Here is a 14,330-nt window from a genome sequence, read left to right on the forward strand (position 1 = left end):
GGCAGGTGGTTCTCTGAGTGCTGTAAGAAAGCAGGCTGAGCAAGCCATGAGGAACAAGCCACTAACTAGACTTCTCCATGATCTCTGCTTCAATTCCTGCCTTGAATTCCTCTCCTGACTTGGCTTCAGAATAGACTATAAGCTGTAAGCTGAAATAAAACTACTTCTCCAAGTTACTTTCAGTCGTGGTGTTTTCACAGCAGTGGAAAACTAACTAGGACAAATAAATAGGTTGTTGTTTGCATGTTTTGGAGACAGAGTCTGGCCATATAGCCCAAGCTGGCCTTGACTTTATAGTCCTCTTGCCTCAGCTTTCCAGTGCTTATTTTAAAGTATGTGCCACCATGATGGGTGAAGTAAAGGTTTTGGTTATCATACTTTTCATAGTTTATGTTTGACTATTGTACATTTTTGACAGTTTTACTTTTGATTCATTTAGTTAGCTCAGTGCAGGAAACTACTATTAAAGATGATGGATTTCCTGTGCATGGCTCTGATGGCATTGTGGTCGTTGGATTAGCAGTGTGCTGGGGTGGAAAGGATGCCTATTATTTGTCATTGCAGAAGGAACAAAAGCAATCTGGTAAGTAATTGGCATTTGGCTAAGTCACATATGCTTTATGACATCTATTAAGGGAGTCATTTGATTTTTTTGGGAATTATTTGAGAATAATTTTCTGATATTACTTAGGCTTTATTTTTAGGATTAAAAATAATTCTTTTGAGAGTAGCTAATTTATGTATAACCACATATATTAAGCAGAATGGATCTCTCTTACCTTCCTTTGTCTGTTAGATACAAAGCAGGCTCCAGAAATGGCAATGCCACTGACAGTGTTCTAAATGAGTTTGGGCTCAGTTCAGGCTGGATTCTGGTTAAACAAAGACCTAAATTTCGTATTCCTCAGAAATCTTGGGTTTCTGTTGTAGAAAAAGCCAAAACTTCCCTTATCTTCCTCCTACAGATAGCTACCTTTCACTGTGGTCATCTGGTATCCAGTTGACCACAAACAAGCCTGTAACAGATCAGGGGACACTAGTCCCCACGCTAGTGTCCAGGCTGTTCTTGCCTGCAGCTCACCTCCTGTTACTCTTAGCTTTTAGGTTGTTCTACCCTCACCTGTCCCCTTAAAACCAACAAGGCTTTTCCCACTCTTTGCTCTTCTTTGCCTCTGACAGAAAGCCTAGTAGTTCGAATCTCCAGTCAATCTTTCTATCCAGGGAGTGATGCAGTTTGGTGATTCTGCTGCACCCTCGCTTACATTTTCTCTCCCTCCTTTCCTGTGGTGTTAGGGGCTGAACCCAGAGCCCCATACCTGCTAGGCAAATGTTCTTCCCTGTGCCACGCCCACTGACCAGACACATGTTCTTAGAAACACTTGATTTGCTCTCTACTGCCTGTTACTAGAGGCCATTCACAATGGGCCATGGCAGTTTCTTCTCAGTCTTTCCCTTCCTATTCATCCAGAAACAGTGTTGAGCTAGAGAACTATGGCCACTAAATTGTGAGACTGTAGGAGGCCTTTGGAGGGGAAGGATGCAATGTAGAAATACCTTGGGATCTGATTATGGAGTTCATCCCTTAGCTCTTTGGACAGGATGGCACGCATTGTCAGGTCCTCAGCGAGAATGAGATCTCTTCACTCTCTTTAGAGAACATTCATTGGCTGAGAAACTACTTGAACTTTTATTTTTGATACTTTGATTCTTTTATTTTGGTCTCTCTTTAAAGTTAATTTCTAAAGCTTCTACCTATCTTTAACTCTATTCTGAAAATACAATTTTATTGTTAGAAATCTTGATGCTTAGAATGTTAACCCACATTATAAAATAGAATATTATAAATCTAGTCCAAACCATCATTTTTAGATTATGAAGCAGTTACTTGGAAGCAGATCCTTAGGGTTCTGAATCTTTCTCAGTGTTTCTGCCAAATATTGCTGCTTTAAATGAATGAGTCTTATTTTTGCATTAAGACTTTGTTTTTCTCCCAAGAAATTAGTCCAAGTTTGGCCCCGCCACCTCTGGATCCAGCCTTGACTGTGAAGGAGAGGCTGGAGCACCTTCAATCCTGCTTGCAAGAGAAATCTGACATCGAGCGGTCTGTTGTCACCTATGACTTCATCCAGAGCTACAAAATCCTCCTCTTGTCGTGTGGCATCTCCCTGGAACCCAATTATGAAGATCCCAAGGTTCTATCTCATGTGTGATTACTATTTACAGCAACATTGTTAACTCTTAGGGATAACTCTTTATATGTATTTAGCCTCAATGATTTAACTTAAAGCTTTCAAACAAGATACTCTTTGTCCAGTAATCCCTTTCACCCAGAATATATTATTGTGAACTAAATGCCTCTGAGGGAAGCAGAAATATCACAAACTCTAAATGAAAAAGGTCATGTTCTTCCCCAAAGATTAAAAGGAACTTTTGTTTTGGTTACAAGGTATGAATTTTGATGCCATGGTAAATTAGAAGTAAAATATTAACTGTGAGGTTTGAGAATATGAGAGCAGGAGTTTTCAAATATTTGTGAAGATGGAGGCAGAATAGAGGAGAAGTGTGTGAATATAAGATGTCAAAAGGGAGTGATCTTGGAGCTTGGAGGCAAATAACACCACTAGTCCCTGAGGACAGTTTTGTACAATTGCAAAGAATGGTGTTCTTTATGATGCTGGCTGAGTAGCAAGGAGGGACTAACTTACATTTCTGTGGTATACATTTGATACCTTAATGCCTTACTGAGATTTAGTTCAAGGTACACCATTTCTACCATGCATTGCTAACAGACATCTGAACTATGCAGTGTGGAACTGAAAATTATACTATTTAACATTTATCAGTAAAATAGTCAAATATAATAAGGTTCTTTTTTTCTTTTATAATTTTAATTTTGAATGTCTCTCCATTTAATTTGTTGTTGGCTATGGGCTGGCTGTAAATTGCTTTTACCATGTTTCAGTGTATCTCTCCAGGACTTTTATCATGAAGGATGCTGGATTTTGTCAAAAACTTTTTTGGCATCTGATGAGATAATCATATAATTTTTCTTTCACTTTGTTTATATAGTGGATTACATTGACTGATTTTCATATGTTAAACTATCCTTGCATCTCCAGGATGAAGCCTACTTTTATCATGGATGATCTTTTTGATGTGTTCTTTGATTCAGTTTGCAAGTATTTTATTGAGTATTTCTGCATCTATGTTCATGAGGGATATTCTCTTTCTTTGTTGGGTCTTTATGTTGTTTGGGTATCAGTAACTGTGGCCTTATAAAATGAATTGGTCAGTGTTCTTTGTGTTTCTATTTTGTGGAATAATTTGAGGTGTATTGGCGTTAGCTCTTCTTTGAAAGTCTGTTGGGATTCTATGATAAAGCCATCTGGCCTTGAACTTTTTTGTCTGGGAGACTTTTCTCCCATTAATTAATTTATTTAATTACTGATTGAAGCTCCCTCTCTCTTCTCCTCCCAGCCTCATCCTTACATTCCCTATCCTGGCCCGGTTGGGAGACTTTTAATGACTGCTTTTATTTCACTAGAGGTTATAAATCTATTTAAATTGTTTATAAAAATCTTGATTTAATTTTGGTAAGTGGTGCCTGTCAAGAAAATTATCCATTTCTTTTAGAATTTTTAATTTAGTGGACTACATGTTTTTAAGGTATGTCTTCATGATTGTTTGGATTTCCTCAGTGTCTGTTGTTATGTTCCCCTTTTCATTTCTGATTTTGTTAATTTGGATATTCTCTCTCTATCTTTTTAGTTAATTTGGAGAAGAGTTTGTCTTGTTGATTTTTCTCGAAGAACCAACTCTTTGTTATATTGATTCTTTGGATTGTTCTCTTTGTTTCTATTTTATTGATTTCAGCTTTCAGTTTGATTATTTCCTGATGTCTATCTAGTCCTCTTGGATGTGCTCACTTCCTTTGTTCTAGAGCTTTCAAGTATGTTGTTAAGTTGCTAATTCCATTTTTTTTTTTTTTTACCTAGACACTTAGAACTATGAACTTTTCTCTTAGCACTGCTTTCATTTGGTCCCATAAGTCTAGGTATGAATTTATAAAGTCTGGATATGATATTGGATTTTCATTCAATTCTAGGAAGTCTTTACATTTTTAATTTCTGTCTTGACCGATTTTTCATTCAGTAGAGAGTTGTTCAGTTTCCATGAGTTTGTAGGCTTTCTGTTGTTGATATCCAGCTGTAATCTGTGGTGGTCTGATAGGATGCTGGGAGTTATTTCCATTTTCTTAGATATTTTGAGACTTGCTTAGTGACTGAGTATATGGTCAGTTTTAGAGAAAGTTCCATGAGGTGCTGAGAAGAAGGGTTTGTGTGTGTATGTATGTGTTTGGGTAAAATGTTCGATAGATATCTGTTAGGTCCATGTGATTCATAACATCTTTTAGTTTCATTATTTCTGTTTACATTCTGTCTGGATGACGTGTCCATTGGTGAGAGTGGGGTGTTGAAGTCTCCCACTATTAATGTGTACAATTCAATGTGTGATTTAAGCTTTTGTAATTTTTTAAAAACAAATGTGGGTGGCCTTGCATTTGGGGCATAGATACTAAGAATTGAAATGTCATCTTGGTGGATTTTTCCTTTAATTAGTACATAATGTCCTTCCCTAAGCTGGACATATGTTGGTGCACACCTGTAATCCTAGCACTTGGAGGCAGAGGCAGGCAGATCTCTCAGTTCGATGCCAGCCTGGTCTACAAAGTGAGTCCATATAGCCAAGGCTATACAGAGAAAACCCTGTCTTGAAAACTTTAAAATAAAGTTCTTTCCCATCTCTTTTGATTAATTTTGGTTTGAAGTCTATTTTGTTACATATTAAAATGCCTACACTTGCTTGCTTCTTAGGACTATTTGTTTGGAATATCTTTTCTAACCCTTTACCTGAGGTAATGTATCCTTGATGAGGTGTGTTGCTTGGATATAGAAGAAAGATGGATCCTGTTTTTACATCCATTCTGTTACTCTGTATCTTTTTCTTGTGGGAATTGAGACCTATGATATTAAGAGATAACAGTGATTAAAAATTCCTGTTATTTTGTTGTTGGTGGTGGTGGTTTGTGTGTATGTGGTTATATACATTTCCTTTTTATGGTTTTGCTAGTGTGAGATTATTTATTTCCTGTGTTTTCATGGGTGTAGTTAACCTTAGTTTCAGTTTTCCCACTAGTATCTTCTGTAGGGCAGGATTTGTAGATAATGTTTAAGTTTGATTTTGTCGTGGAATGTCTTATTTTTTCCCATCTGTGGTGATTTAAAGTTTTTCTGGGTTTAGTAGTCTGGGCTGGCATCTCTTGTCTTTTAGTGTTGACAACACATCTGTCCAAGCCCTCTGACTTTTAGAGTTCCATTGAGAAGTCAGGTATAATTTTAATAGGTCTGTCTACATATATTACTTGGTCTTTTTCCCTTGCAGCTTTTAATGTTCTTTCTTTGTTCTGTATGTTTAGTGTTTTGATTATCATCTGTGTGTGTGGGGGGGGTGTTTGATTTTCTTTTCTGGTCCAATCTATTTGTGTTCTATAAGATTCTTGTATCTTTAAAGGCATGTTCTTCTTTAGGTTAGAAAATTTTTCTTTTATGATTTTGTTGAAGTGTTTTCTGGATCTTTGAGCTGGGAATCTTCTTTCTTCTAATCCTGTTATTCTTAGGTTTGGTATTTCCGTAGTATCCCACATTTCCTGGATGTTTTATGTTAGGAATTTTTTAGATCTAACATTTTCTTTGTCTCGTGTGCCCATTTCTTCTATTGTTTCTTCAGTGCCTGAGACTCTCTCCTCCGTCCCTTGTATTCTGTTGGTAAAATGAGTTCCTGTTCACATTCCCAAGTTTTCTGTTTCCAGAATTCCCTGAGTTTGTGTCTTCTTTATTGCTTCGTTTTCTGGTCTTGGACTGTTTTATTCATTTCCTTCAACTGTTTTTTTTTTTTTTTTTCTTTTTTTCCTTAAGGGATTTATTCATTTCCTCCAATTGTTTGTGTTTCCCTGGATTTTGTTAAAGGATTTATTTATTTCCTCTTTATGGGCCTCTATCATCTTCAGATAGTTGGTTTTCAGGTCTTTTTCTTGTGCTTTAGCCATGTTGGAATAGTCAGGCCTTTCTGTGGTAGCATAGCTGGGCTCTGGTGGAGACATTATTCTGGTTTAGGCATCTGGGTTTGTGGTGATTATAGGTCTAGGTGCTGGTTTCTGGGTTTGGCCTTGTTGGGTGGGTGTTTTGTTGTTTTGGTTTCTCTTTCCCCTCTGGATTTTCAGAGAGTATGTTGGCTGTGTGTTCCCTGTTTTATTGACCTGCTCCACTGGTATGTTCATAGGGAGTACCTGTTGGTGTCGGAGGCTTTGGGAAGGAGAGGCCAGGGTAAGATGGTCTGTGGGATCCATAGTAGGTGTGGACAGGTTTTTTTTTTTTTTTTTTTGAGTGGTGGGAGTTTAATTCAGGGGTATTTTTCTAATAGGGTGGTAGGAGTTTAATTCAGGGTTGTTGTTTTTTTTTAAATAGAGTGGTGGGAGTTTAATTCAGGGGTTTATAAGAACTCTGCCACTAGGTTATCTCCACCAAATGTTTAAATTTCTCTAGGGTTTTGTGTTTTGGGTAAAAAGGAAAAAGACTGTAAACTGACTTTACTAGATAGTTATTTAATTTTGATGTTTTGGGATCCAAGCAAGAATATGGGTGCTATGAGTCTCTTATTACACCTATAGTAGCATTCTAGATTTATATAGCACATTCTCACATTATCATTAAACCTTACACTGCTTGGAATATTCCATTATTTGCTTTTTTTTTTTTCATAGTATTTTGACATAAGGAGATAAAATGTTGGTAAAATGTCGTTTTAAAATAAGAAAACTTTTATGGCAGATTCTGTCATTCAGTACTGCCCTATACAACTTTTTTTTTTTTTTTTTTTTTTTTTTTTTTGAGACAGGAGTTTACTCTGTAGCCTAAGCTAACTCACCATGTAGTTAACTCATCATGTAGTCCAGGCCGGCCTCATATTCCTAAGCATCATTCCTGCTTCAGCCTCCCAGGTACTAGGACACTGCTGCCAGCTACCTTTTTTTTTTTTTTTTGCCCAAAACGTCATTCTTGACATACAGAGGAAATAGCTGAATCATTGTAATTTTCAAAAGGATGTAGAGAGCTTAGATTTGTTTATTGTCCATACAGTTCATGATCTATTAGTCTTAACTACAGGCTGCTTAGTCTCACCTGGAAGCTAAAAACTGCAATTAAATGACCAGTTGTTCTGGTGAGAGACGTCTGTTTTGTCAGAAAAGCTTTCTGACACACTAGATACGAACTCTTTGTATGTATGTGATACATGTGCATGGGAAGGTCAGAGGTCAACTCCAAGTATCACTCCCCAGGAGCTCTTTCTTCTGCCTTGTTTTGTGAGATAGTGTCTTACTCATTTAGGTAGGCTGGCTAACCATCGGGCCGTAGGTATCTGCCTGTAACTCCCCAGTGCTGAGATTGCAAATAATACACCACTCTCAGCTTTTTACATTTCAATTTACAGTCCTCATGGCTGCACAGCAAGTACTTTACCAACTCAGTTCTCTTCTAATCCCTGGAAACTAACTTTTAATGGAAAAACATGTATGCATCACTTCTGATGTTGAAAGAGCTGAATAAGATGGGTGGTAATGGCACACACCTTTAATCCCCACATTTGGGTGCCAGAAGCACATGGATCTCTGTTCGAGGGCAGCCTGATCTACAAAATGAGTCCCAGGTCCACCAGAGCTATTCCAGGGCTACACAGAGAAACCCTGCTTTGAAAAACTAACAAAAAGATGAAACAAAAAGTAAATAAAAAAAAAATGAGGCACTTCTGTATTATAATAGCTTAGCTTGAATCAGAGTAGAGAAGCCTTGATCTTCATTCCTAGACATGCTTTCATTTAACTGAGGTACTTGGTTCTCAAGCCCGCTTTAGAGCTAGGCCAGCCAGAGCACAGCAGGGATGGAAGGACCCTAACTGGATGTCAAGTGAAGGTGCGCTGAGCTATAATGAACTTTCTATCTTCCCCCTCCAACGTAAACATGCCAAAACTGACTTTGAGAGAAAAGTGGAGACAACCTTCTGATTGCTGTCTCATTCAGGTGGCATGCTGGCTTCTCGACCCAGATTCTAAGGAGCCAACTCTTCACAGCATAGTGACCAGTTTTCTCCCGGATGAGCTCCCGCTCCTGGAAGGAGTAGAGGCAGGCGAAGGAGTTCAGAGCCTGGGGCTAAATGTGAACACTGAGCATTCCGGGCGGTACCGCGCGTCTGTGGAGGCCATTCTCGTCTTCAACTCTATGGACCAACTCAACTCCTCTTTGCAGAAGAAGAACCTGCGCGGTAAGAGCAGTGTGGGCAGCATGTCATGTTACAGGCGGGACCCTGCACACACAGTGAGCCCTCCGTGAGCACAGCTGGGTAATTACTTCTGACTGGCAGACTGCAAGGTCTACCACAGTCGTCCTCATCTGTGGTAGTGACCTCAGCGATCACTAGTGCTTCAATGACCTACCCTTTGCCACCATCCATGGGTTTGGGGATCTGTTCAGGACACTGGATTTGATTGACAGCTTGGGTAGCTGCTGTGGATTGTCTTGCACCAGTTCTGTGTGGCTTCGGCAATGCTGATCGCTCAGGCCATGACTTAACCTTTTCATTTTCCATTTTCCCTTTCAGACATTTTCTGTAAAGTGGAGATGCCCTCTCAGTACTGCCTGGCCTTGCTAGAACTAAATGGAATTGGCTTCAGTACTGCGGAGTGCGAAAGTCAGAAGCATATTATGCAAGCCAAGCTGGATGCCCTTGAGACTCAGGCCTATCAGCTAGCTGGCCACAGCTTTTCCTTTACAAGTGCAGATGACATCGCACAGGTAGTGTCTTGCAAACAGACACTGGGAGGAACTCTTCCGAGTTAAAATGACGAGTGTCACAGCTCATCTTGCTGAAGGCACACCAGTGCTAAGTGTCAACACTTAGTAAAATGAAATGACTAAGTAGACTCATTGGGAAGAGTGTTGAGGTGCCAGGCAACAAGTCACATCTATCTCTCTGAGCAACTGTTGTTCTGTGCTTAGTGGGGGCAGTTCATGACAGTGTAGTGTGGCTGCATGATGCTGGTTCCTTCATAAGCACTCTCCCCTTCCTTATTCCAGCATCTCCATTCAGAGAGAGAAATTGGATATTCTTCTGAGATGAAAATTAAAAGGGATATTTGTGATCTTTTTTTTTAACCCTAATTTAAGATTTTTGTAACTTCACTGAAATTTTGACAAATTTTATTTTTATAGGTTGGTATTTTTTTTTTCTCACCATATTCTTACCTGTGTTCATTTCCTGAAGAGCACCTAATCATCCTGGGTTTTCTATACGCAATCTAGTAATGTAACATGGATTCATGATTCATAGCACCAAACCAGGTGACAAAGTTTAGTTTCCATGGGGTCCCTGCCTGTGTATCTCTGGTTTATGAGTGCTCATTTACCAACCTTCAGTAAACCAGGCTTCAGGTGAGAGCAGATCTTTGATGCATTCAGTGGCTGTTGCCTGGGTCTTTGTTTTAAAGTGAGGTGAGGTAATTGATATACAAAATTTTCACAGTTAATTCTGAAAATTTCACCAAAGAGAGAAATTTAAGATAAAGAACTTCTAAACAGATAAGTTAGATCTTTGTGTTGTCATAACTGATTGTTCATCTCTTCTAGGAGTGTTTGTGAATGCTGATAATATTCCACAGTTCCTATCCTTTCATTCTTATACCTACTGAGATTTATTGATAAAATATATGCTGCATTTAAATCTTAAATTTTGAAAAAAAACAAAAAACAAATTTAGTATAACTGTTCTATGCAGTTAGAATTTAACTGTGTATTCCTGTAATTTTTCTTGCTAGATGTGGCAACCACCTTCCATATGCATGTGCATATTTATATTTGTGTAACGCAGAGTTTGAGAGTAAGCCTCGATGCCTGTCATTTCTAAGATTCCAGCTGCTGCTACAGTTGTGACCTGGAGCCTATCTTAGTTTTTGTCTTTACTGAGGAAGCATAGGGTTATCATTTTCTCCACTCCTCAGCCAACTTGTAGGAAAAAATTCTTTTTCTTCTGTAAATTGTTTCCATTTTTGGAATTGTTACTGGAAAAGTAGTTCAATATTAATTAAAAGCCATCCAGGGTATATAAGCAAATGATTAAGTACCGTCCTTACGGTTCTGAGTTGCCTAACTGTAAGCCCTTCTGATTTGAGTTAGTGAGGGCTTGGTTACGTGGGGTTCTTGGCTCTGCAAGCCACCTAGGAGCCTTCACTGTTGCCATGTTGGGTTAACCACCTTCTTCTAGCGTCTGCGTCTAGGGATTTCTGTGGCCTAGTGTTATGGGGTGATGGGATGGCTTTGCTGGTTGTCACTGCAGTGGTGAAACGTAGTAGCCTCTTGGGTTTCCTTCAAGAGTCCCTCAGGAGTGTTCAGTTGTCAGAGCGACCCAAGCCTTAGCGGCAGTAGCTTAGCTGTCAGTGCTTAGCCTGGCATATGCATGTTTGTGCTCTTGTAAAGGTCTCCCCATAGCTCCCAGCCCAGGCACCGTGAGAAGCATGGGCATTGCTATTGCTGACCAAAAGTGATTGCCCAAAGCAACATCCTTCCAGCCCCCCATGTTAAACTGTAGTAGAGCTTATACCCTCAGATAGCTGTTACAGCATAGTCTTTGAGTGATAGTAACTTGACTGAAAGATATTAATTTTTGCAGGTTTTATTTTTGGAACTAAAGCTACCACCAAATGGAGAGATGAAAATGCAAAGCAGCAAAAAAACTTTAGGCTCTACCAGACGAGGGAATGAGAGTGACCACAAACGAAGGCTGGGAAGACGGTTCAGCACTAGTAAGGTGCTTTGGGGTTGCTCCCGGGGCAGGGTGATCCTCTGCAGGCCCCGCATTAACTGGAAGAGAAGGGAAGATAGGCTTGGTGTACTGGTGTTCCATTGGGAAATGGGGCTAGAAAATGAAGCCACATTGGCTGTGGAGAGCTGCCCAGCTGCACTTCTGTGTGCTTTCGACCCTAGCATCATTGTGAGCAACTTGTCTGCCTTAGACAGTGTCCACAGTTCTATCTCCTGGCACAGCTCTTTGTTAGTCTGGTGGGTCGTTTAGACTCTAGTTTCTCTTCATTAAGGACCCTGGCATGGCAACATCTGCTTTTAAGTAAATGCCTCCTGAGGCTTTTGATACGGAGACTCTGTATCAGGGCAAGGAGGAAGACTGCTTGGATGTGTCCAATCACTGCAGAATGGAGGAGGAAAAGCACAAAGAAAAGAAATGCTGAAACTTTTGGGAGATGCTTCATGAAACTGAGGTTCCATTGGTTTTCTCATTTAAAAGGAAGCTATAAATGGGTACTGTTCAGCAGTTCCATATTGTTGTCTTATCAACTGTACTTGCTGACTTATTATAGTGACTTCTACAAACACCCAGCGATTCAGAGTTGTGGATATAGAATTTATCAGACTAAATTTTGAGACATCTATATTTACCCAAGAGACATTTTGATTTTCTATTGAATTTGAACAAAATTCCAACTTTACCTCGTTATATTTCTTTCCAGGATGTTTTAAATAAATTAAAGGCCTTGCATCCTTTACCAGGCCTGATACTGGAATGGAGAAGAATCACTAATGCTATTACCAAAGTGGTCTTCCCCCTGCAGCGGGAAAAGCGCCTGAACCCCTTTCTCAGAATGGAAAGAATCTACCCTGTATCACAGTCACACACGGCTACAGGTGAGGAGAATGTGAGATATGAAATGTCTAGTTGTGAAGAATGATTTTCATATGTGATATTTGCCCAGGAACCCAATTTGCATCCCTGTGAAGCTCCGCTTAGAAAGCCACGCAGCCTGCACACACAGCTGGACGGCACGTGGAGGCTAGAAGAGTGAGGGGAGAGCGCCTGTAAGAGGGCTTTCTCAGCAGCACTGGCACAGGGTTGTGTTGAGTCTGTGTTTGACTTGGTGTTCTTGGCAACTACGTTAAACCTTTCTTTTCTAGTGGAGTCTCTGTAGGCCCAGGAACATTGGTATGTCAGCTGTACACAAATAGAGAGGAAAGTTGTAGAGTTTTTTGATGTCACATGGACTTCTTAGGATAGAGATGAGTGTGATACAATAAAGTGCTCATTTTCTAGGCAATTATTTGCCAAGCATGATGTTCATGGGAAGAAGGGCAGTTTTAATAATCTATGGAAGACGTGTTACACAGTGTTGAGTCTGAAAGCAGAAATGAAGGTTTGAATGCTGGTGCTATGAATTGAGACAAGGTTGGCACCGTGTCAGTGTCTAAGCACTCTCTTAATAAAGGACGGTCCTGCATCCCTGGTTGTGTTGTTTGTGAAGTCCAGATGCTATTGGAAGCTGCTGTCTGGCTGTAGTTCTTTTTCTGAATAACCTTCTCTTTTCCTTTGTTCCTAATAAGCTCATTTCTTGCCTTGTTGATATTCTAGTTTCACGTTAGGACATCTGTTAATATGAGAAACTAAATAACACACTTGGTGAATATTAGTCACTTTTCCGTGGCCGTGATAAAATACCCTGACCAGATGCAACTGAAGGACGAAGAGGCTTAGTTTGCCCTAAGGTTCCAGGGGAATAGATCCCACCACAGCAGGGAAGGCACGGCATAGCAGCAGGGACAGGACACGTACCGACTCTACTTCACCTGCACACAGGAAACAGAGGGAGCAAGCAGGAAGTCTGGGGAGGCTGTAACCCTCACAGCCCTAGTGATGTACTCTCTCCAGTAAGGCTGTGCCTCCTAAAGGTTCCTTAACCTTCCCTAACCTCCCCAAACAGTGCCACCAACTGGAGAGCAAGTGTTCAAATACTTGAGCCTATGGGGGCCATTTATCAGTCATCTGACCACACGGCACCAAACAAAACCAACTGGAGAGTTTCAGAACATCACATGTCTGTTTCGCACTTGTCAAGTCCGCTTGTGTTATTGACTTTAGAAACACAGTATTTAATGAACCTTTATAATTGCTATAACAGTCAATAATACAGAAATAGAAGGTTAGCTGAGCATGACAAAGCTGTCTCATGATTAGAATTTATTTTCAGTAACATGTTCATGCTTTGCAATTCAGTTTTTACCATCTTTTTGTGTTGGCCAGTAGTAACACACTAACTCGACTAATAGAGCAGGGCAGGGTACTGAATGCTACCTAGTATATGGAAAGCAGTCAGTAGGCCGAGAAGGGAAGATCATGTCTCCTGCTGTACGTTGCTTGGCAGCATGGAATGAGCCATTTAATGGAAATTATGTTAAAGCTACCATGAATTAAACATTTAATTTGTACTACAAGCTAAATAAGAAGGATCTCAAATGAGGAGTTTATTTAAAAAAATAATGTTGAAGCCATTTAAAATGTTTGACTTATGACAAGGTGAAATTACGGGTAGCGTCTACTAAAGAGCCTGTTTCCATGAAGACTGTGTCATAAAACAAGAGTTGGCAGTAACAGTTCTCAAAAGTGTTTTGAAAAAAAAAATGCTCATTTGCTTGAAATAGATTTAAAAAATGCAAAATACTATGGAAGAAATAAAGGCTTTATAGAGACTGTTTTAAAAGTAGTTCCTACCTATAGAAAATTGACCTGCTCTGTTTCCAGTCCCCACCCGGCCGTGCTGCTGCTGACTGGCTCTTGAATGGTGCTGCTGAAACAGTGGTCCCTGGCTCCGCCCGCTAGCGTGGAGTCTTTCTTGACAAGTTGTCCTTGTCAGTGTCTAGTTGCTCCATTCCAGCTGTTCGGTCTTGTGCCCCCATTTCAGCGACCAGGCCCTGGCAGCCATGTGTCCTGAGGTGACTTCGTGGCTGCTGCCTGTCGTCATGCTGCCTTGCTTCATTCTGTGGTAGGAGTAGCTTGGTTTGCCATGTTGCCTCCTGTCGTTGCATTGTTTCCAGAGAACTAGCTTCGTGGTGAGCACGTGTGTAGCCGATTACTTTCAAAAGCATCTTGTGCTTATTTTATCACTGTCAATCATATAAAAATTCAAAAACTTTGACTAGTCTATTGTCAACTCGCCTTTAAAATCTTTACATGTGTTGGTTGTGTGTATGCGTGGTGCTTAAGTCACATGTGTGGAAGTGAGTGGGCAACTTGTTGGAGTCAGTTGTCTCCTGTGTGGGCTCTGAAGGTTTACCTCGCCCTGTCCGCCTGGGGAGCAGGCGCTCTTACCACTAACCTGTCCTGCCAGCCCCCGCTAGATTCAAAAAGATCATTCTGAGGTACAGAAACGGTCAGTTGGTTGC

General features: G+C 40.2%; 1 protein-coding gene across 1 annotated transcript in view; it reads left to right on the forward strand.

Annotated features, from left to right (window-relative positions):
- Polq (DNA polymerase theta) overlaps window positions 1-14,330 on the forward strand; it is a 67,601-nt gene that overhangs the window by 39,475 nt on the left and 13,796 nt on the right. Inside the window, exons 17-22 of the mRNA XM_021661753.2 lie at window positions 440-583; window positions 1,996-2,192; window positions 8,136-8,376; window positions 8,713-8,906; window positions 10,777-10,914; window positions 11,630-11,804. Of these exons, the coding sequence (XP_021517428.2) occupies window positions 440-583; window positions 1,996-2,192; window positions 8,136-8,376; window positions 8,713-8,906; window positions 10,777-10,914; window positions 11,630-11,804 (1,089 nt within the window). The remainder of the gene's footprint in view (window positions 1-439; window positions 584-1,995; window positions 2,193-8,135; window positions 8,377-8,712; window positions 8,907-10,776; window positions 10,915-11,629; window positions 11,805-14,330) is intronic.

The sequence above is a fragment of the Meriones unguiculatus genome, chromosome 17 (assembly GCF_030254825.1).
Source record: "Meriones unguiculatus strain TT.TT164.6M chromosome 17, Bangor_MerUng_6.1, whole genome shotgun sequence".
Lineage (NCBI taxonomy): Eukaryota > Metazoa > Chordata > Mammalia > Rodentia > Muridae > Meriones > Meriones unguiculatus.